The sequence below is a fragment of the Carya illinoinensis genome, chromosome 4 (genome assembly GCF_018687715.1).
Source record: "Carya illinoinensis cultivar Pawnee chromosome 4, C.illinoinensisPawnee_v1, whole genome shotgun sequence".
NCBI lineage: Eukaryota > Viridiplantae > Streptophyta > Magnoliopsida > Fagales > Juglandaceae > Carya > Carya illinoinensis.
The window spans coordinates 14,679,459-14,701,270 of NC_056755.1; the positions used below are offsets into that span (position 1 = coordinate 14,679,459).

The 21,812-nt window shown below is 38.1% G+C and overlaps 2 protein-coding genes across 2 annotated transcripts; both read right to left on the reverse strand.

Moving 5' to 3' along the window:
• Nucleotides 1-12,343: 12,343 nt before the first annotated feature.
• On the reverse strand, nucleotides 12,344-13,024 carry LOC122306269. Its single transcript, XM_043118703.1, has one exon. It carries the CDS (start codon nucleotides 13,022-13,024, stop codon nucleotides 12,344-12,346), a length of 681 nt encoding a protein of 226 aa, XP_042974637.1.
• Nucleotides 13,025-13,849: 825 nt separating this feature from the next.
• On the reverse strand, nucleotides 13,850-16,610 carry LOC122306270. The gene is made up of 5 exons (XM_043118704.1): nucleotides 16,475-16,610; nucleotides 15,894-16,130; nucleotides 15,186-15,734; nucleotides 14,589-15,026; nucleotides 13,850-14,466 (listed from the first exon to the last, which is right to left on the reverse strand). Exons 1-5 carry the CDS (start codon nucleotides 16,608-16,610, stop codon nucleotides 13,850-13,852), a joined length of 1,977 nt encoding a protein of 658 aa, XP_042974638.1.
• Nucleotides 16,611-21,812: the final 5,202 nt, after the last annotated feature.

Here is a 21,812-nt window from a genome sequence, read left to right on the forward strand (position 1 = left end):
TTCAAGTCATTTGTGGTTGACAAAGTCTCAAATAAATTGGTGCAGTAGACCTATCTTTGCTTGTCTTCTCAATAATACAATGTTGGTACGAAAGGGGCTGAAAAATAAAAATAGTGAAAAAGGTTGTTTCAAGGTGTGTTATAAATGTCATTTTTTTTTTTTAAGACAATATTTACTCCTATCAATTCTGGTATGCACACGGTTTACAAGCGACTTTGCCTTCAAGATAAAATGAAGTCTAAAATAAGTCTATTTGACTAACTGTGTTATGCATGCCAAATTAAATCTTGAATACTCTTTGATTTTACTATTCAATCAAGAAATTAAAAATATATTCTATGTAGAACCAACAAATCCTAATAACAAGTTTTAAATAAATGAAAACTTTTGAGAGAGAGAGTTTCATATTCTGTCAATTATGTGATTTCTATATTTAAATTTGTAGGCCAATGAGTCTATCTATTTGTGAAGATTAGAGGGTCAAAGATGTGAATGAAAATAGGTAAGTTTTCATGTTTCTGCCATCTAATCCAAATAGTAATTCTGTCATCTAATCAAGTCCACCAACGGTCACGCTGCTCCTTCATCCGTCTCACGCCGGTTTGATCCCCAAATGGTGTGACTTTTGCCATTTATTTATTCACAAGTCGCACGCCCAGATGCATGGCTATTATCCACGATAAACCATATAAAAATGCTTATCGTGTTTCGCACCGCTACCCACTTGATCAGTTCAAGTGTTTTATACCACCAAGGCAAGTATGTAATTCGACATGTAAATCATATCCCAAATTATTATAACCATAAGCAGTAGCTCATAAACTTTACTTTAATTCTCTCTTTCCAAAAATAAATCCCAAAATATTATTAATGATAAATATAATATATATTATTTTGAAAATATTTCCAACATACAATAGCCTATTTGATCTTCTTATAGTTTGAACTTCGAACCAATTATGTGCAAGAGTTAAGTTCAGGCCTCCACCAGATTTGTAGAATGATGGGGATGGATGATTGGTGGACGTTGATGATCATGAGATGTTGAGTGGTGTTCAAGAGTGCATGAAATCACTACAACATAAAATCACTTTTTGCGTCTAAAACTTTACCGGCGTTGTAAGAGTTTGTCACAAAAACTAATGGAAGCCCATTTTGTTACGGCGCTTAGGGTCATGACGCTATAGACCATTTTTTGCGACTAAAGTTGGATCGCCGCAAACAATTGTGTCTAAGACTAGTTATTGCCGCATTTTACTTAGCTTTAACGGCGATGTTCATTCGACGCAATAGTAGTATTACACTGTCTGTGTTAATGGCGATTTTTTTCGCCGTAATAGATAAGAAAGCTAGGTATATATAGATCCCTTTTTTTCTTCTCCACCGCCCGCCCCCCCCCCCCCCCCCCCCCCCGATACCCTACAATCCGCTCTGGGTCTCTATCGCCCAAACTGCCCCATGGCGCCCTTCCCATGGCGCGTCGTCATCGGCACCACCAAACTAGTATGTCTCTCTGTCTCTCTCACTCACTCTCACTCTCTCTCTCTCTCTCTCTCTCTCTCTCTCTCTCTCTCTCTGTGCGCAGTACAGATCAAAGAAATCGATGTCCAGTTTGAGTCCTGATCTTTAAACATTGGGAAATTTCCATCCTGTGGCAGATTTTGCTGTTATTTGTCTTTCGCGATTTCAGATTTTACCACCGCACCCCGCAAGAAGAAGGTAATCTGTCTTTTGCGATAAGCTTTCTCCCTCTTGCCTTCCTATAGGACCTTCAGTCCGTCTACCTCACCCCCTCTCTCATCTCTTCTGCCCTAAATTGTTTATTTTGTATAATATTGTTCTGCATTTTTTTCCTGTGGTTGAATTTATGTTCATTACATGAATAAACATATTTCATCTGGAGAAAACCTACGTTTAGTGTGGAAGAACCTGATATACTTCATGGATCCTGTAGTTATGCTCTTGAATTATTTCATTTTGTTCTTTGAAATTTGTGGGTTCAAGTTGAACTGAACATACGCTATTCACTTGGGGCTTACTGCATTACTTGTTTGGCTTCTGAGAATTTATATGGTAGTGTTGGCGTTACTAGCTACTAGTGTGTTAGATCGAATTGTACCCTTAAAATTGTCTTTAGTTGAAATGGTGTTTTGAATGCTTCCTGACATTTTGTATATGTTAGTTATCAACTTAGGTTGTGATTTGAACCAATGTTAAGGAAAGTATCCAACTAAAGCATTGTATTCTGCTAATTTCATGCACAACTAGCTTTGAACCACAAAGAAATAGGTGCTTGCCCTGTTCGAAGATATTTTGAGGGGAAATTCTGGTTACTTGGCTTCTAGTGACCTTCTATTATGAACCACTTATACAGCCATAGAGAAAAGGGACTATGCAGTATGTATTGCTTGGGAAGGAAATACACACATACAGTATGCAGTTTCAATACTAGATGTAATAATAATGTAATGAGTTGTGTACTTGTGTAAAATGCATATATGCATGTAAACAATACTTGTAAGGTCTTAGCTAGTTTCTCATCTGTGTCCATCACATGGACAGAGAAGGTCTTTCTCTGTTTTGACATATGCATCGCATTAATTTGAACCATTGGTAGTTTATTTAAGAACTACTTGTAGGTGATTCTGCATGTGTTCATGTATATATTTTATTAATCATGACAAAACAAATTTTATGTTCGATTAATGGTCTTTCATCCCCCATTTCAAATATCTGTGTTTATTTAACTCTTACAAGAACTGGATGCAGAAAAATGTATTTCACATGAAAGCTGATAGGTGATTTCTAAACTAGATGGGATCTACAGGTTCTGGAGCAAATACTTACCATGCTTGGATCACAGAAAGGACTCAAACAATTACTGCCACCTGATATAGTGTGCATAGCACATATTATAGTTGTCTTTTTATTAGATGTCCAACCAGTTTTAGATTGCTCGAGTGAGTGAAGAACAGTAAGAAGTTATATATGTAATACTCGATGTTGAGAGGAACTGTTTGAATATGTATAAACTGATTGGGACATCACTCAGGTGGATGAATTGCATTAAGCTTTTGATGAACAGCTCTTTGTGCATGTTTTTCTTGATGTCTAATTGATGGCCCTTCATAATTCATTTGCGTTGACAAACAAATCATTTACGGCGAAATTATTACCCTGCAATAAGTCTATGTGAGGCAATGGCGTCATTATATTTTTTCTCCGTTAAAAATATATATACTTATTACCCGCGCAATATGATTTTTTTGTGACCAATACGTCACGTAAACAATCTTTTTGTCTCCAAATTATTCATTGCGACCACAAATTTTCGCGGCAAATGTTAATACCATTAGTGAAGCTCATCGTGCAATTTACGTCAGCATATTTGGATGCAAGTTCAGCTTTTTCCCCAACAATCATGTTGCATTTGCGTCGCGAATAGAGGTCCTTTTGCTACGAATGAAATAGACGTAAATTGGGTGAGCTTTGGCGTTGCAAGCAACCGTTGCCGTTAATGACTTTTTGAGACGAAGTTTTACCGACCATGTAGCGGCAATAGTCATTGGATGCAATTAATCATTGACGGCAATTTTTTATGGTTTTGTTGCGATGTAGACAGACGCAAATGGTAAGTTTTGTTGTAGTGAATGGGCGGATGTGAGATTTGTAGAGAAAAAAATTGAGCAAAACAAAAGGAAAAATGAAAGAGCAAGGACAAGAGCAAACCTCCTAGGAGGGGTGGTTGAAACTGATAAGGATGAAGGAAATGGAAAAGTGAAGAGACTTGGCACCCTCCCAAGAGTAGCATGCATGTTATTCCCGAGTTTCGTAATTTATTTATTTTTTTAATGTTTCTTTTTGTTTTTGACTTCATACAATGAAAATATAGTTTGCCAATTAAACTGCCTTTTTTTTTCTTTTGTTTTTTTTTTTTGTTTTTTAAGAAATAGATAGTTTTATTGCTCACCAAAAATAATTACATCAATTCTTTCAAAACAATAAGAAGAACACATTCTAGAATTTCTTCAATGTCTAACATATCGTCATGAAAATTGAAATCATCTTTAGCAAGCCCATGAGCAATGCTGCTTGCCTCATGTTTTACATGTTGAACTGACCAGCCTGATGACAAATTCAGCATATCTCGTGTCCTCAATCAGCACACCAACCTGGCTCCTATTACCAGTATCCTTGTGAGTATTCACAACCTGAAGCGCATCCCCTTCTAAGAGAATCTTGCTTAGGCCAAGTTCCTGACTAAAAGTGATTGCCATCATGACTACATAGGTTTCACCTAGAAAGGCATTTGCATTCAACATCCTGGTTGCTTGAAGAGTTCCAAAAACTTGGCCTTTTGAATCCCTTATTATGATCCTAATGCCAATTTTACCTCTAGACTTATGAATGGCTGCATCCCATTTCACCTTGTATATTCCTATTGGGGGTTTCTCCTAGGATTGAGTTAACTGAAGATTGTTTGGTCTAGAATATTGCAATAGATTGTCTTAAGCACTCCTAAAAGCTTTTAAGTCCTCCTTAGCCTGCTTGATAATCAAATTTGGATGAGTGAAACCTTTCCCATGTGTGATTGAATTCCTTCTCATCCAGATCAGATTAGCAGTTAGAGTTGCTTCTGTTAATTCATCCTCATTCTAGCCACTGATCATAGATCTCTATAAATAATTCACTATGTAGTGTCATTTTTTGGGTTTCATAGTAGCCTTGACTTCAAACATCCTTAGCAGCCATACAACACCAAAGAACATGTCCCACAATTTCAGACTCTTTGTTACATAAGATGTAGATATCATCTTTTACAACTTTTCTTTTATTCAGATTGGAAAGATTAGGGAGAACATTTTTGCAAGCTCTCCAAATGAACAGTTTTAAAGCATTGGGGACTCTTAATTTCCAAATAGCATTCCAAAGTCCCATAAAAGTTTGTCTTTAAGATGATTCTCCTATAGATCAAGTTGACAACATCTTGTGTAGATGGTATGCACTTTTCATAGAAAACATACCATTATTAGAATAATGCCATACCAGCTTGTCCTCTTGATCTCCTAGATTGATTGGGATATCTTTTATCATTTCAATTTCTTGGGGGAAGAACGGATCTTGGATAAGATCTTCCTTCCATCTTTTAAGATCATCATCTCTCAGTTCAGATACCATAGCATCAACACCTAATCCAGTTATAGGAGATTGGATCATATGAGTTGATTGTCTTTGAATCCATCTATCTTTCCAGACTTTACTTTCTTTCCTTTTCCAATCCTCCAGATAATACCTTGCTTCACAAGTTGTTGTCTTGCCATGACACTCATCCACACTAGAGAGGGTCTAGTTTTTGGAAAGTATTTGTGTTTAAAAATACATGGAGGCAATGACTCGGGATTGTGTAGAATTCTCAAACTTTGCTTAGCAGGCATGGTCATATTAAAGCTCCTAAGATACCTGTATCCTAGCCTTCATGAACTCTTTGAAAGCCCCAATTGATTCCATTGCACCCACTAGATTTTGGAATGATCTTCATTGTAACCCAACTTGAATTTCTTCATTAATCTATTCATCTTCTTTGTAATTGACAAAGGAAGCAAAAAGATTCCCATGGTGTAAGTTTGAATGGCTTGGAGAATGAATAGGATTTCTTTCATTCTAAAGATAAAAACGTTGTCTTCCAGTTGGTCATCCGAGCCCATATTTTGTTAATGAGAGAGTGGAATGCTAAAGTTCTTGATCTTCCAACAACTACAAGTAATCCTAGATACTTTTCATAGGATCCAATAGTTTTAATACCTACAATTTTCACAATATTCTGTTGGATATTAGGAGGAGTATTTCTATTGAAGAAGATAGAGGTATTTTCTTTGTTAAGCTTTTGACCCGAGGCTTTTTCATAGACTTCAAGAATGTGGATCAAGCGGCTCCATTCTAGAGAATTGGCTTTATAGAAAATGAGACTGTCATAAGCAAATAGAAGATAGTTGATGCATAGATGTGTCTTCCTAATTGGAAGTCAAAAAAGAATCCATTTCTCCTTTACTTGGTTGAGTAGAAATGTAAGAGTTTCAGCACATACAATGAAAAGATATGGTGCCCCTTATCTAATACCTCTAGTGGGATGAAAAGAGAGATGAGGTTTCCCACTAATGACAATTGAGTAAGATATAGTATTTATGCAGTTCATCACCAAATCAATCCACCACTGATCAAAGCCCATCTTCCTCATTATTTTTGTAAGAAATTTCCATTCCACACGATCATAGACCTTACTCATGTCAAACTTGAGAGCCATATATCCAAATTTCCCAAACATTCGAGTATTGCACCCTAGCCGACATGTTTTCTTCTCGTCTGGTGTCTTGCTGGGTCTTCTTTGGCTTTGTGGGAGCTTTTCCCCCGGAAAATCTGCTGGCTTTCCTATCGGCCTACTCTAATTCAATTTTCCTGGGGGCTGTCAAGACTCGCAAGTTGTCCTCCTCATTGATGAAGTCAGCTACATGGTCCATGAACTCTCGCAACGTCGTGGGGGTCTTTTTTGCCAGCTCTACCATGAATGGGTTTTACGGCCAATTGCCTCTTAGGAAGGCCTCTAGGTTGATTTTCTGATCTTGGTCATCTGTCGTCATTCGTTCCTTATTAAATCGAGACAGGTATGCCTTCAAGCTTTCGTCATCTTGTTGCTTGACGGTTTTATAGGAGATATGCCATCGATCGTCTTTTCTTCCTACTTAGTAGTTTCCATAAACTATGTCGAAAATAGACGGGCCAACTCCTTGAACTCGTCAATGGACCTTGGAGGCAGTGCCTAAAACCACTCCCTTTGTTGCGCCCTTTAGTGTTAGTGGGAAGGTTCGGCAAACAATCTCCCCCAGGAACCTATGGAGGGTCATATGAGCCTTAAAAGTCTCTAGATGCTCAAATGGATCTTTGAATCTGTCATAGACCTCCATTTAAGGGACTTTAAACTTGGGTAGGACAGGTGCTACTATGATCTTTGAGTTGTATGGCAAGTTGGTGCTAGTGAGCAGTTAGTTCATGGAGGACAACGTGCCCATCTTCTTAGCTATATCTTCATACTTATCCATGTGGTCATGCAACTCATGATGCATCTATGTTCTCTTTGCCGCGTCTACTTCCATAGTACTTCGTGACTTGGCATACTAGTTTTGGCTCAGTTCGACATCTTCCATTAGTCTGTCATTCGCTCTCATCAGGGCTTTGTTTTCTTGCCAAAGTCTTCCCACTTCTATTGCCAACTTCTTTATCATGTCCTCCATCTCGACAAGCCTCACCTCCATGCTTCTTGACGATCCTTCCTGTCCTCATGTGGTCTGTGAATGCGTTGTTGCTGACATATGAATGACATGTTATTCTCGTGATCTCATAGACGGTGTCAATATTGGTGACATGTTTCATGCCCTGGGCAACTCCTTCGAGGAGTCTTGTTGGCCTACAAAATACTCAAGAATGGGGACTCGGGGTGGTGAGGGAGTCTTGCTATCAGTGCTTTATCTGTGCGTCGTACTTGATGCCACACTTGCGGCAGGGCGACTACCTGCTGTCTCAGGCGCAATGTTGCCGTATTGAACATGGGTGTCTCTCTTTACACACATATTTCGTATGACAAATGGAGAAGGTGTGCCCACCATTGGAATCTCTAGAAAAGACATTCTGCCCACCAAGATTGTTGCTTGTGGTTGCCTCTGGGCATGTAATGCAACGTGGCCTCCTGCCGGGTGTGTTGGCTACGGTACATTCAGATGATACACCTTCCCTTTACTTTTTTCTCCTGATGGGTACATCATGGTCAGGTCTGGGGTTCTCCCTTTTCGTGCTAGCAGAGGTGAGCCGTCCATGGGTCAAATGGGCCTTCGAGGAAGGGAGTCGAGTCGACCTAATAAGCATCCCTCCCAAAGGATTTCTCTCCATCATCAACTACTTGGTTCCATACATGAAAATTGGGTTAATTTGCTTGGTTTTGTTGTTTTAAATCCCGAGCTAGTTGTGCTACTATAGGACGCATGTTCTAGTAGGAGAACTATGACTGAAGAAAGGGAAAAGAGGGGGTAAATTAGCACTATTCATCTGGACCTGGTTTTTTCCTAGCCTGGTCCAGAACTTGGATAACTGGTTTCCAACCCGAAACAAACCCAAGCCGGTACTCGTATTGCTAAAACTAGATTTACTTACTCTGGGTACCGGGTTTAAAACTCGAAACTCGTGTTTTAAAAAAACAAATCCTTTAATATCGAAACCCTAGCTTCCTGTACACTCAGCAGTTCAAAATCTCCGATCTCTCTCTCTCTTCTGCTCGAAGCCTTCTTTGTCTCTCTCTACCTCACATCGAAACCCTAGCTTCCTCTGCCGTTCAAAACTTCGTTGTGGGTTTGGGTGAGTAAAGCATCTCTATTTCCTTGATATATTTGAAATCAGATTTTATGCTTGTGGGTTTCATCTCAATAGTTTATGACTGTTTAGAAAAACTAGTTCTTTTATTTGCCATCTTTAGGAGCTTTTGCTTTTTCTCACCTTTAATAAATGAGGGCTTTAGAGCAAGTTTCTAAAACAAAAATTTAATGTTCATCATTTCTAGGCTATTGTTGACGTACGTACAGCTTAAGCACGAGGGTCCTACGGACTTAGCAAAACTGCATTCAAAATAACCTTTTGCCATTTTAGGGAAGTACTGGGTTTGGGCATTAGTGGTGGTTATGTAAAAGGGTGTTATTAAATCAAACCTACGCTTGAAGATTTTTTTGTTCAAGTGTTTTATGCTTGTGTGTTTCTTTAAATCTGCATTATGGGATATTTTTTCTTTGCTCTTGTGGAACAAAATAATGTCAAACAAAACTACTGTTTATTCCTGTTCATATGTCGATATAGGCTCTTATAGTATAAGATATATATATATATATTCCAATGAAGAGAGTCAAATTCAATGTACGTTATTGTGCATGTATATATACTTGTTTAGTTTAACGCATTTCATAACTGTGTTCTTCGAAAATTCCTGTTTGCATGGCACACTTATCTCTTATTTCATGTTGATCATCATGCCTTGCTGATCATTATACTGTCTTTAGTGGTACACGCGCCATACTAGAAAAAAACTGGTAGTTGGTTCTGAGAGAACCGAAGCCACTAATCCTAGTGCTAATATTAGTGGTACTTCATTATTTGTTCATGTTGGGTATTAGGTAAAGAATAAAGGAAGCCACAAATTAATGCTAGCTCTCAGTTACATCTGATCAAATGAATATGGGCCTAGTACGTATTAAAATCTTAAAACCATTCTTCATTCAGCTTGTAGATACTTGTAAATGAAAGACTACGCTAGCTACTAGCTTTCAAAGTATTTTGAAACTTTGCCTCTTGGTGGAAATTCTTGCTATCTAAAAGCAAATGAGCTGAGATATTTGCTTAATTATCATGTTAAGGGTCACGTACGTTCCCGGCCTTCCTCCGAAACATCTCATGCATGCATGCATGTAGTCATGCTCACTCAATAGTGTTTTTTTTTTTAAACAAGATAGCTTTATTACATTAGCAAACAAATTACAAGGATTCCACTTCTATTGCTTGCTTAATACAAACAGGTATCTCCTTTAGATCATAGAGATCAGATTCACTTAAAAGGGCATCCTTGGCTAGCAAGTGAGCAACCATATTAGCATCCCTTTTAGTATGACAAACACTCAAGAAATGAAGGATTTTAGTACAACTTTGGTATCTTCTATGATTAAGCCTCCTGAGCTCTGGTCCTCCAAGGAATTATGTAGCCTTTCAACCACCTGTTTTGAGTCACCTTCAAGGATAATATCAGGAAAACCTGCTCCTTTGCAGAAAAGGATTGCCACCATCATGGCATATGCCTCAGCGTATGGAGAAAGTTTGAGGTTTCTTCTAGCTCTTAGTGTACCAAGAACCATTCCATTGCAGTCCCTGAGAATTGCCCCTATACCTATTAAGTCCTTTGAGTTATTGACAGATGCATCCCAATTCATTTTGTACGTATGACACTTCTTTATCAAATGTATCATAATAATTTACTCCAAATGTGATTTTTCTGAAACTTTTGACATATCTTTTTGGTGGCCGTCTGACTCCCTCATTAAGGAAAGCAAACGTGAAATAATAATTGCAGCCTATGTTATAATTACTAGTATCATAACTACATAGTGTAATATGAGTGGCACCATGAGTGGTACTTGTTTCTGCATCATGTAACTGTGCCAGTGCCATGTCTATATATGGAAATACAATTTAAGCCTTGTTTGGATTGATATTGGAGAATAACTTCTAGCTGATCTGGCTGATTTTTCCCTTATAATAGCCTGCCATTAGATTTTAAACACGTCAGCTTTCCACCATAATTATTGTGGACTGCACTACATGGAATCATCCTTCTCGACAGCCCCTACTCGAAACAGCACCCACCCTTTCCCTTTCCCTACGTAAAACAGAACCCCTCCTCTCCCTTTCTCATGCGCGAAATCATTCATTAACTCTTCGAAAGCATCTCGTAGCCCCTTTGCAGTAGCTCGCAGCACCCCCTCCCCTTCACAGCAACTTGCAGATCCTTCAGAATCGCAACACAACCCCTTCATCTTGCATATCTACACAGCCACTTCAGAATCAGAATATAACTTCAAAAAAAAAAAAATGTGTGAGAAATACATTTAACGACAGGTCTCATCATAATAAACTCATTCAATTTATTCAATGAGATAATTTTTGATGCATCTGAACTTGCAGCTTTAGCTGCTGTACTTGATTCTGGTAATTTTGTGCTATATAAGAATGATTCATACATTATTTGAGAAACTTTTGATTTTCGAACTGACACCATGTTAAGAGGTCAAAATCTATCTATGGGCAAAAGTTTGGTTTTGAGTGTGTCTAAATTAGACCAATCGAGTGGAAGATTTTTCTCTTAATATGCAGCAGGGTGATGGAAAACTTGTTGCCTACCCTGCTTACAGCACAAATCAACCAGACGAATTATATTGGACTAGTGCAACTTATAGTGCAGATTTGGATTGGCTTGCGCTTAGTCTTCAAGGTGTTCTAGCAATCCGAAGCAATTACTCATATACTAAAAATAATAATGGAACCAAGCCAATAGTCGTTATGGTAGAAAGCGCATACTCTGATAATAATAATGGAACCAATATCCACCGAGCAACACTTGATGCAGATGGGATCTTTAGATTGTATGCTCACCACTTTGATAGAGATAATAACTCAAGTCTAATGAAAGCTTGTGTTTTGAGAATGAAACACACAAGCAAACACAAGTGTGGGCGAAATAGTTTTGGATAAGATTTCAAAACCAGAGCAATTAATTATTAAGTTCCAAAAAGGGGATTCCCTCATACCTGATCAAAACCAAGGCCCATATTATCAACCATGAACAACTATGTGGGTGACAGTGGTGCAACGGTGGTGAGAATCAGTGTGGTTGAGAAGAGAAGGTGGTGCGAAATCTTGGACGACAGTACAAACGAACAGAAGAGATGGATTCTATGGAAGAGATGATTGGGTCTCTATGGGTTGAGATTCGGAAGGCAACGACTGTATGATTCAAACAGCAGGAGTGCGTGACTAACTTTCTGATCATGTGTGGCTGCACCCATAGACTTTTTTGTGTGATTTCTGACGTGGCTGATGATGATAGGAGGGTTGTTTTTCTCTAATAAATGGCCGGACCGCTTAGAAGCGAAACTGTTGATATTATCCAAACTCATCTTATTTAATGATTATAATTTTGTTAAATTTTAACACAAAATATAATAAACAATTCAACTAATTTTTTAAAATTTTTAAATAAAAATAATATTAATAATATTTTAATCAATTTTTAACTTTAATTTTATCTCATCTCATCTCTCCTTTCAAATCATTGTCCAAATCTCCCAATTAACCAATTCCATTGTTTTACTTGAAAATTGTTATAACTATAACAACTTCGTGTGAATACAAGAAGCCTGCCGTCAAAGGTATATTCTCTCTCTACTCTTTCAATATATATATATAGGAAAATGATATACTTACTACTCCACTATAATCCATTTACTACTCTTTTTATATTTAATTTTTTTAATTTTTTATTTTACTTAATGATTAAGGAAGTGAGTATTAGTAAAGTTATATATATATTTTTAATTTTTTTGTAGTGATTAAGAATATTAAAAAAATACTTAAAAGAAAATGAAATAAAAATAAAAAAAATTGTAATACACTTAAATAGTAGATGAATAATAATATGGTAGTAAGCCTATCACTCCCCATATTTTTTTGTTTTTGTTTTTTTTTTTTTGAAAATGGAATTCATTTAGATTAGCAAATGTTGGATACAAGGAGGGACTCCCTCCAAACTGATGCTCTCCTCAGAGAGTTTAAGTGCATCCTTAGCTAAACAATGGGCAATACTGTTAAAATTCCTAGACACATGCATCACAGACCAGTTTTTCATTTTCTTAAGCAGTGTTCTGGTGTCTTGAATGATCATTCCTGTGCAGCTCCAGTTCTTCTCTTCACCCTTGATCATTTGAACCACATTGAGAGAGTCTCCCTCTAGAATTATGTCCTGCATGTTCAGTTGGTTACATAGGATGACTGCTTTAAGGGCTACAATGGATTCAGCTAACAAAGGATCAGGGAATAGATCCCTTTGGGATCTGAGAGTAGCAACCACTTGACCATTCCAATCTCTAACCACCACTCCTACTCCCACTCTGCATTGCATTTTATCTATTGAGGCATCCCAATTGGCCTTAAAAACGTGCAAAGGAGGGGTTGACCAGCTCTGAGCCGAGGAAGCTGCTGGTTTGATTTTACTCCCCTGGATGCTGTTTGCTTCCTTGTACTCTAGTGCTATCTGAGTGGCAGTTTTCACCACTGTCTCAGGGGCTTCAAACTTACGTTCAAAGACATAAAGGTTTCTTCTCTTACACAGTTGGTGAGCTATAGACGCAAAGATAGACATGTCACTTTCATCCAATACAGAAAACATGTGGCATACTATGTTGGAGAATTGAGACTCGACCACTTTCTCTTTTTGTAATTTTCTCGAGCTGACACCCCATGTATCTTGAGCTGAAGGACACGTCCATAAGGCATTGTAGTTGATTCTATTTCTCTAGTGCAGATAGGACACAGAGCAGACTCCCTTATCCTTCTTCTGGTTAGGTTCTGGTTCGTGGGCAGGAACTCATGAGAAGCTCTCCAAATCAACATTTTTGTTGCATTTGGTACATGTAACTTCCATAGCCTATACCAGAAGTCACTGCTCCTCAGAATGTTAGAAGCTTGCCCCTTTGAGCACATCTCCATCTCCCCTAGAAGGTGATAAGCACTTTTGACTGTAAATAGTCCATTCTTTGTGAGTCTCCAGATTAGTTGGTCAGGGCTCCTGCTCAGGCTTATAGGGATCTTGCTAATTGCCATAGCTTCGTCCTCTAAGAAGACCTTCCTCAACATGGACCTGTTCCATGTCTTCCCTTGCTTATCAATCAATTCACTAATTTGCCATCTTGAGTGCCTATCACTTAAAGGAGATTGAACTCGATATGAAGAGGGTTGAGGTACCCACTTATCTCTCCCTATATATACTAAGTCCCCATTTCCTATTCTCCAGAAAAGGCCTTCTTCAAGGACTGGTTTAGCCTCCATAAAGCTCTTCCATAGGTATGAGGCATTACTGCCCAGCTTACTGCTCATGAAATTAGTTCTTGAGAAATACTTTGCTTTTAAGACTCTGGCTGCAAGGGAGTGGAGTTGTTGTATGATTCTCCATCCCTGATTTGCTAGGAGGGCTATATTGAAGTGATTAAAATCCCTATAGCCCAGCCCCTACCCTTTTTGTCTGTCCAAGCTTCTTCCAAGGAATCCATTGGGTTTTGATCTTGTCATCTTTACTCCCCCACCAGAAGTGTTGCATTAACTGGTTTATGTTCTTGAGGATGGCCTTTGGGAGCTTAAAGATACTCATGCAATAAGTTGGGATGGCTTGGACAATAGACTTAAGGAGAACTTCTTTCCCTGCCTGAGATATGAACTTCACCTTCCAGTTCTGGATCCTGTTTCTAATATAGTCCAGTATGGGCCTGAATGCTGCTAGTTTGTGTCTTCCCACATACGAGGGAAGGCCTAGGTACTTCTCAAATGCCTTTGCTTCCTTCACTTGTGCTGCAGCAAGGATGGTTTCCTTATTGATTGGACTGGTGTTCTTGCTGAAGTAAATTGATGTCTTGTCCATGTTTAATCTCTGGCTAGATGCATTTTCATATGAGTTCAAGACCTTGATTAATCTACTCCATTCTAGCACATTGGCTCTGCAGAAAAGCAGGCTATCATCTGCAAAAAAGAGGTGGTTAACCAATAAAGAGCCCCTGGCAAATGGAAATCCAGACACTAGTCCTTTCTCTTCAGCCTTGTCAAGCATTCCACCAAGAACTTCAGAGCATAGGATGAAGAGGTAAGGGGATAGGGGGCCCCTTGCCTCAGTCCTCTGGTTGGGAGGAAGGTTTCTTGAGGTTCTCCATTGATGAGAAGAGAGTACCTCACTGAAGTCACACACTCCATAACCAGTTCAGTCCATGCCTCTGCAAATCCCATCTTCCTCAAGACAGCTTGCAAGAAAGCCCACTCTATTCTGTCATAGGCCTTGCTCATATCCAATTTCAAGGCCATATATCCTTCTTTTTTGCTCCTCATCCCGTATTGCATTGAGTGCATGGCCTCGTAGGCCACTATGATATTATCTGAAATCAAACGGCTTGGTACAAAAGCACTTCGTGCTGGTGCAATGATGGATGGCAGGAAGCATTTTAACCTGTTTGCTAAAACCTTGGCAACAATTTTATATGGGACATTACAAAGGCTTATAGGCCTATACTCAGTAACTAATTCAGGACACTTCTTCTTGGGAATTAAAACAATGTAAGTGTCATTTACCTCACCTATCCCTGATCTGGTTGAGAAGAAGTCCTTCACTGCTGAGAACACCTTGTCTCCTACTATAGTCTAGTTGTCTTGGAAAAAGCCAGCAGAAAAACCATCAGGGCATGGGGAACTCAGAGGTTGCATCTCAAACACAACATTTTTAACTTCCTCAAAAGTTCATTCAGCTAGTAAATTTTTGTTCATCTCTAGTGTCACCATAGGCTCCATACCTTGTAGTGCCTCTTCAATACCTGTCGGGTGAGAAGAATTAAAGAGGTCCTGACAGAAACTAAGGAAAAGAGAGCATATGCTGCCATGTTCCCTAGCACATTCCCCTCTATCATTCTTCACCACATTTATGGTGTTGGTTTGTCTTCTTTGGGATGCACACTTGTGGAAGTACTTGGAGTTCTTATCCCCTTCCTTTAGCCAGAACTGCTTGGATCTTTGCCTCCATTTGGTTTCCTCCCCTGCCAGCATTTCATCCACCTCTCTTTGCAGGTCTCTTATGGAATCATTAAGGTCACCTAGGTTTGACTCCTGCAGCTGTTTGATCATGTCACTTTTTTGTCTGATTTGAGTGGTCTGGTTGCCTGCACTTGTCTTCTGCCAGCTTCTAAGTTGGTGTCTGCATCTAGTCAGGCTAGTTTTGATGGAGCTTAAAGAATGGCCTCTATGGGAGTCTGCCATCCAGGCTCTCTCGACTGACACCTTGCACCCTTCCCTTTTGGACCAGCTGGCTTCATACCTAAACAGCTTATGTTCCTTCCTCAGCATACCTGCCCCATTGTCACATACCAGAAACAAAGGGGAGTGGTCAGAATTTATGACTGGTAGAACATGAACCTCCCAATTGTTGTAGAGTAAAGGCCAAGTTGCATTTCCCAATACTCAGTCCAACCTTTCTTTAGTGAAACTGCCTCCATCTCTTTTGTTACTCCATGTGAACTTGGAGCCTATATAGCCAAGGTCACTAAGCTCATAGGCATCTAGAGCTTCCCTAAACCTTTCCATTTGAGAGAAAGGCCTAGAGGCAGCCCCTGACTTCTCAGCCATACTGAGGATTTCATTGAAATCCCCCATGCACAACCATGGTGTATGGTTCCCAGGCTTTAACATTCTTAGCAATTGCCAACTTCCTTTCCTTTCCTCAGCTGATGGATTTCCATAGAAACCTGACAGCAGTCAAGGTTGTCCACCATACTCGGGTGTTATGGTTACTGCAATGTGGCTCCTAGAGTAGGAGGTCAACTGAGCCTTTACTTCATTTTTCCAAAGCAGTGCCAGTCCACCACTCTTGCCTATAATGTCAACCACAAAGCTTTGATCAAATCCCAGCTTATTCCTAGTCTTTTCCATCCTCTCTCTTCTGCACTTTGTTTCTGATAGGAAGACTATCAGGGGGCACTTTTGCTTCACCAATGAGTGAAGCTCACGAACTATCCGAGGGTTCCCAAGCTCTCGGCAGTTCTAGCATAGTATTTTCATGAGGGTGGGTAGGGCTGCACTGCCCCTGCACTGAACTCCTCAGCCTCTTCCTCATCAAGAAGCCTTAGCTTCTTCTTGGCTCCAATTTCTACCTCAATTTGGGCCTTTCTTTTCTGAGCTTTGCTTAGATGCTCAAAGCCCAAACTCCCATTCTTTAGTTGGTCCATACTGCTAGATGGGCCTACACGTGCTCTGAGGGTCCCCACTATCACTCCCCATATATATATATTGTTTCTTGATATCGGGATCACTCTTTCGTGCCCCCATTGTAGGGTACGTATTTTGACAAATGACAAGTACGGCGTAGGTGCTAATTAACGTTAGGCGCTAAACAGGTAAAAGAATTTTCTATTTGAGGTATTTATATTTTATAACAAAAATGATTTATACACAATATTTTTAATAACATATTTTACAATAATGAGTTAAATATTGAAGGGCATTTTGGTAAAACATAGTTTAAAAATAATATTATTTTACAAAAATATCCTCATTTTACAATATTGTTATGAAATATATTGTGAAAATATGTTATGTATATCATTACTCATTCTATAATGTTAAATATACTCGTAAAATGAGCAAGTGATATGTAATTCTTTTTAAAAAAAAGTGAGATCAATTATTAAAAAATTAAATTATTTTTATATAAATTTCATATTTATCTTTTAAAAAAAAAAATTCACAAGCATTGCACACTCCATTATTATAAATATTATTTCTCTCGTAGCAGGTGCAATTTCTCCACCTCTCCACGATAATAACTTCTATACCGTCTTGGCACAAACCAAGTCCTTTGTGCCCTTCAATTTCGGAACTACCAGTCAGCTTATAACACTAAAAAAGAATGAGGAGAAAACGCTATTTTTTTTTTTTTGAAAGTGAAGCATAGTTTCCTTCATTCGATAACCAGACAATTACAACATCTGACTTGAAAATACAAGCCAAAATTAACTGTTCACGCTCTCCAGCCCACAAATTTCTTTGTGGCTGGTACGGTCTTGTCTCATGCCTCCAGACTAACAGTCTGAGAGACAAGCCTCCAGACTAAACGTCTAGGAGACACACCCCTATCTTAGACCATCGTCTAAGATAGACCACACAACTCCCCCTCCCAAGGAGTGGAGTTCAAACTCTACGAACCCTCGGTCCTATAGAGACAAACTTTACGGACCCTAGGTCCTAGAGACAAAGCTTCCCAATGCACCCTAATACAAAAAAACATTACATAATAAACAAACCAAAAAACACAATACAAAAAAACTGGACTGATGAGTACACCATGGGCCCAACCCAACAACCTAAAGGCCCTAAAGACAAGTGGGCACCACGTGGACCATAAGGGCTGAAGGACACACAAAGGCCGGCTAGGGTTTTATCATTAACTCTCCCGCCGCCCCCTTCTTCTTTCTTCTCATGTCTGCGCAGCATTGGTCTGCCATGCCGGTTTCCAAGCACACCGATCCGCTGCCAAAGCCAAAGAGAAGGAAGGCCAACGGCCTTTCTGTCGTGCTCCAGCACCTCTGCTCGTGCCACCAGCAAATCGAGCAGCATGCCTCTCGCCGACTAGTAGCCCTGCCATAACCTTGCCTCGCCTCGCCATAGTCCAAAGCCTTCAGCCTTGTGCCACCAAAACAGGGTGGCCAACCTCTCACCCCTGTCCAGACCCTCCCCCCTCAGCGAAACCACCATGCCTCTGTTCGCATCTCCTTCATGATGTGCTTGAGCTCGAGAGCTGTTCGTATACGGTTGCAGATGGTCCTCGCCGCAGGGCGGGTCCGTATAGAGAGCAAAAAGAGCACCACCACAGCCACTAGAATCGACTGGAAAAACACGCACAAACCACCCAAAACCAGACAAAAACTGGAAGAAACGAAAATGAAAACAAAAAAACTAACAAACAAAGTTAACCGGGGGGGGGGGGGGGGGGGGGGAGGGAGAAGCCTTTGAGACATGTTTATGAGAGCCTTTGACTCTTTACTCTCAATAGGGTTAATTCGTCCAAATCACTTTGACTCTTTATGAGTTAGAAAAGGCTACTGCTTCGATCTCCTCCATCGAAATTTGTCACCCCTAGCTTCCACAACCACGCTTTACAATGTCTAACAAGCCTCGACAACCTCATTATTTCAGAGGTACTTTCTTCTTGCTTTGCAATTTTCTATTTGTTATCCAAGAAATAGAAAAAAGAAACTGAGGTAAAGATTGAAGATAGATTCTCTATCAAGTTCAGTAAAAAGAGTGTTGATTTCGAATGAGTTCTTCTTTCTGTATAAATTTTATCAATTTTACATACATATGTGCTTCTGATCTTCAAATGGGTTCTTTCAATATAAATTAATGTTTAAATACGTACTTATGTTTGAACGAGTTCCTCAGTAGAAATCAGCGACGTTTGGCCATTTTGAGATAAATTGGTTGTGATTTTCTAATTTTATTTTCTATTTTATATAAAATAGTTGAGATAGGATTAAGTGATAAAAAGGCTTGAGCTCTATCCATGGTTACAATAAATTAAAATACATGATTTGATTAGTCTGTTACGTCGTGGTTAAAAGAGGATGTATTTAGCTTTAGATTTAGCGAGAGCATATGTGAGATATCTGGGTTAGTTCCTTTTGTGAGATAACTGGGTTAGTTCCTTTACTCCATGTGGGCTAATGTTTATTTCTTCGTTCTGTGCAATGTTTTTCTTTGGAAATTTCTCTAATGTTCAACTTATTCTTAGAGCACTTGCATTAGCTTTATTAAAAATCAATATATTTTTAAATTTTGATAAATTTATATAAAATGAACCTGCATTAGATTCATCAAATGGGTCTTTAGGAAGCTTAGCTTTGAGTTACAGTATTTGTTGCTCTTCCTTCAAATTTAAAGATCTATTATTCCACCTTTAAACTAATATTTTATTCTAATTTTAATATGCAATGGTTTTATTTTATTTTATTCTAAATTAGTTGGGAATCAATTATTTAAGTACTAAATTAAACTATTAATGTACATATGGTTAGTATAATTACAAAATATGAAGAAAAAAATTAAAAATATTATTATTGAAAAAATAATATTATATTATTATTTTTATGAATTTAATGGCTAATCCAATGTGGAATTAATTATAGATATGAAAATTTTAGATTTATGGAAAATTTGTACTTTTCATCAAATTTTGAAGATGAATTTGATGAGTCAAATGTTAGTGCTCTTACCATGTTCTTATTATATTCATTAACATTTTTAACTTTTTTATTTATTTATTTATTATATATATATATATTATTATTGCATTTCATTTTCCAAGCAAATTTCTATATTTGTTAGGCCTGTTTGTAGGATTCTGGATATGAATACTAAAGTAGAATCTGTCACATAATATTACGTTCGAATTAAAAATATAATGTTCGAACATAAACTAGACAAATTGACATCTGAATGAGAGCAGGTAACGTTTGTTGATTATAGTTCGAACGTATCATATTTATGTTCGAACGTTTATAAGTTCGAATTTAGATTCCAATGTAAAGGAAACAATGTCCGAATGTGCGAATCATAACGTTTAGACGTTCTTTCCAATGTTAAGAAACTAGAGTTTGAACGCAAAAAGTACGTTTGGAGGTTTGGAACATTAAAAGTTTAAACATTCAAACATAATGTTCATTTGCCGGTGTAAACGTTTGAACGTTATGTTACAATTTTGTGTGGTTACATTCGAATGTGTGTTCAAATGTGGAATACTGTTCAAACGTATTTTATTTACATTCGAACGTACATATCAGAAATACTAAACTCATCCTATTAATAAACATATCAATTATACCAATTGTATCATATTATATAATATATTTCACAACCAACAATGTTTGTAATTGTTTTCTAAGTAGATATTAAAAATTTAATATACTAATAAAATTCATTTCTTTTTCTTTCCTTGTCTATCACGATTCTATTGCAATGATATAACACGCTCCATTTGCAGCATCATCTCCTGCTGTACTTACTCTTGGACCTCACTATGTATTCTTTCCTCTTGGTCTTTTTGTTGGTCCTGCAAACGTGTCTCTAAATGAGACTGTTGCTCTAAGAGGGACTCCAACTCTTGTTATCTGCACCTCATATACTCATTTTTGCGTCATGTGGCTTCTAACTCTTTGCTAAGATTATTAATTTGTGAAGTCGATGAGGTTGAGGAGGATGAACTGGAATACTTGAAAGATTGTCCCAAACCTCTTGCCATACTAGAGTTGGGCCTGAGCACTTGTGTGAAAATGTCTATGTCACTAGTAGAGGATTCCCTGGAAGCTGACTGCATCTCCATCATTTTTTCCTGCAGTTTGAAAGATCAAAACACACAATAGGTAACATATTAAAAGAAATACAAATAAAAAAGAATTTAACCATATGTTGCATAATTTATTTAACAAAAGGAACATCGCTTACATAATTAATTGCAGCGACAGGATCCATCTGCTCACTAGTGTGAGCAGTAACATAAACATGAATGAGAGAAAAGTTTTCAGGATCATCATGTTTCTAGTAAAACGATATTAGCAAATTTAAAAAGATGGTGTTAGTACTTATATAAAAGAATAATAGGAAAATAAATGAATTATATAGTTTATTAATTACCATTTTTTTAACAAGACGATGGAATGATCTTGAACCAGCATGATGGTGAATAGTCAGAGCGGATCTATTATGTGCATTTGTAGAACTTAAGTGCTACGAATGCACATTAAGAGTGTTAATTGTAATATATATATATACACATATAAGATAAACAACAAATATTAATGTAAATACTTAATGGAAATAAATCTAGAATACCTGATATTCTGGAGATGCAAAAAGATCATAACACTTTATCCAGTCGTTTAACTTCATCTGCTGGAAAGGTGACTGTGCAGCCTCTTAAAACGATTCAAACTTCTTGAAGTGGTCGTGACATCGTCCTTTGTAACGTCGGAATAGTATAGCCATTTACTTATTCACAGTTCTCAAATCCTTGCTACGACCAAAGTAAAGGTCAAATTCATCCTAATTATAAATTAATTACATAAAAAATATGATATTCTAATCCAGGTGAAAAAAATGAACTGTCAAAGTAAACTCACCAGCACACGACTCCGAATGTGTTCCTTAATCTCATTCGGCACATCTCGCCAGGAGCGCACATAAAATGGAGCATAAGCTCAGACTACTGTACTAATATAGGAGGAAAGCGCTGCTACACTATCATCTACTCCTCCAGTGGAATCAAGAATTGTGACTTTTAGTTTGCCGTGCCTTCAGTTTTTCTTAAGTGAGATGCTGCGTGTATAGCCACGACCGCGACGAGCAGATGCATCAACTAATATAGGTAATAGTATAAT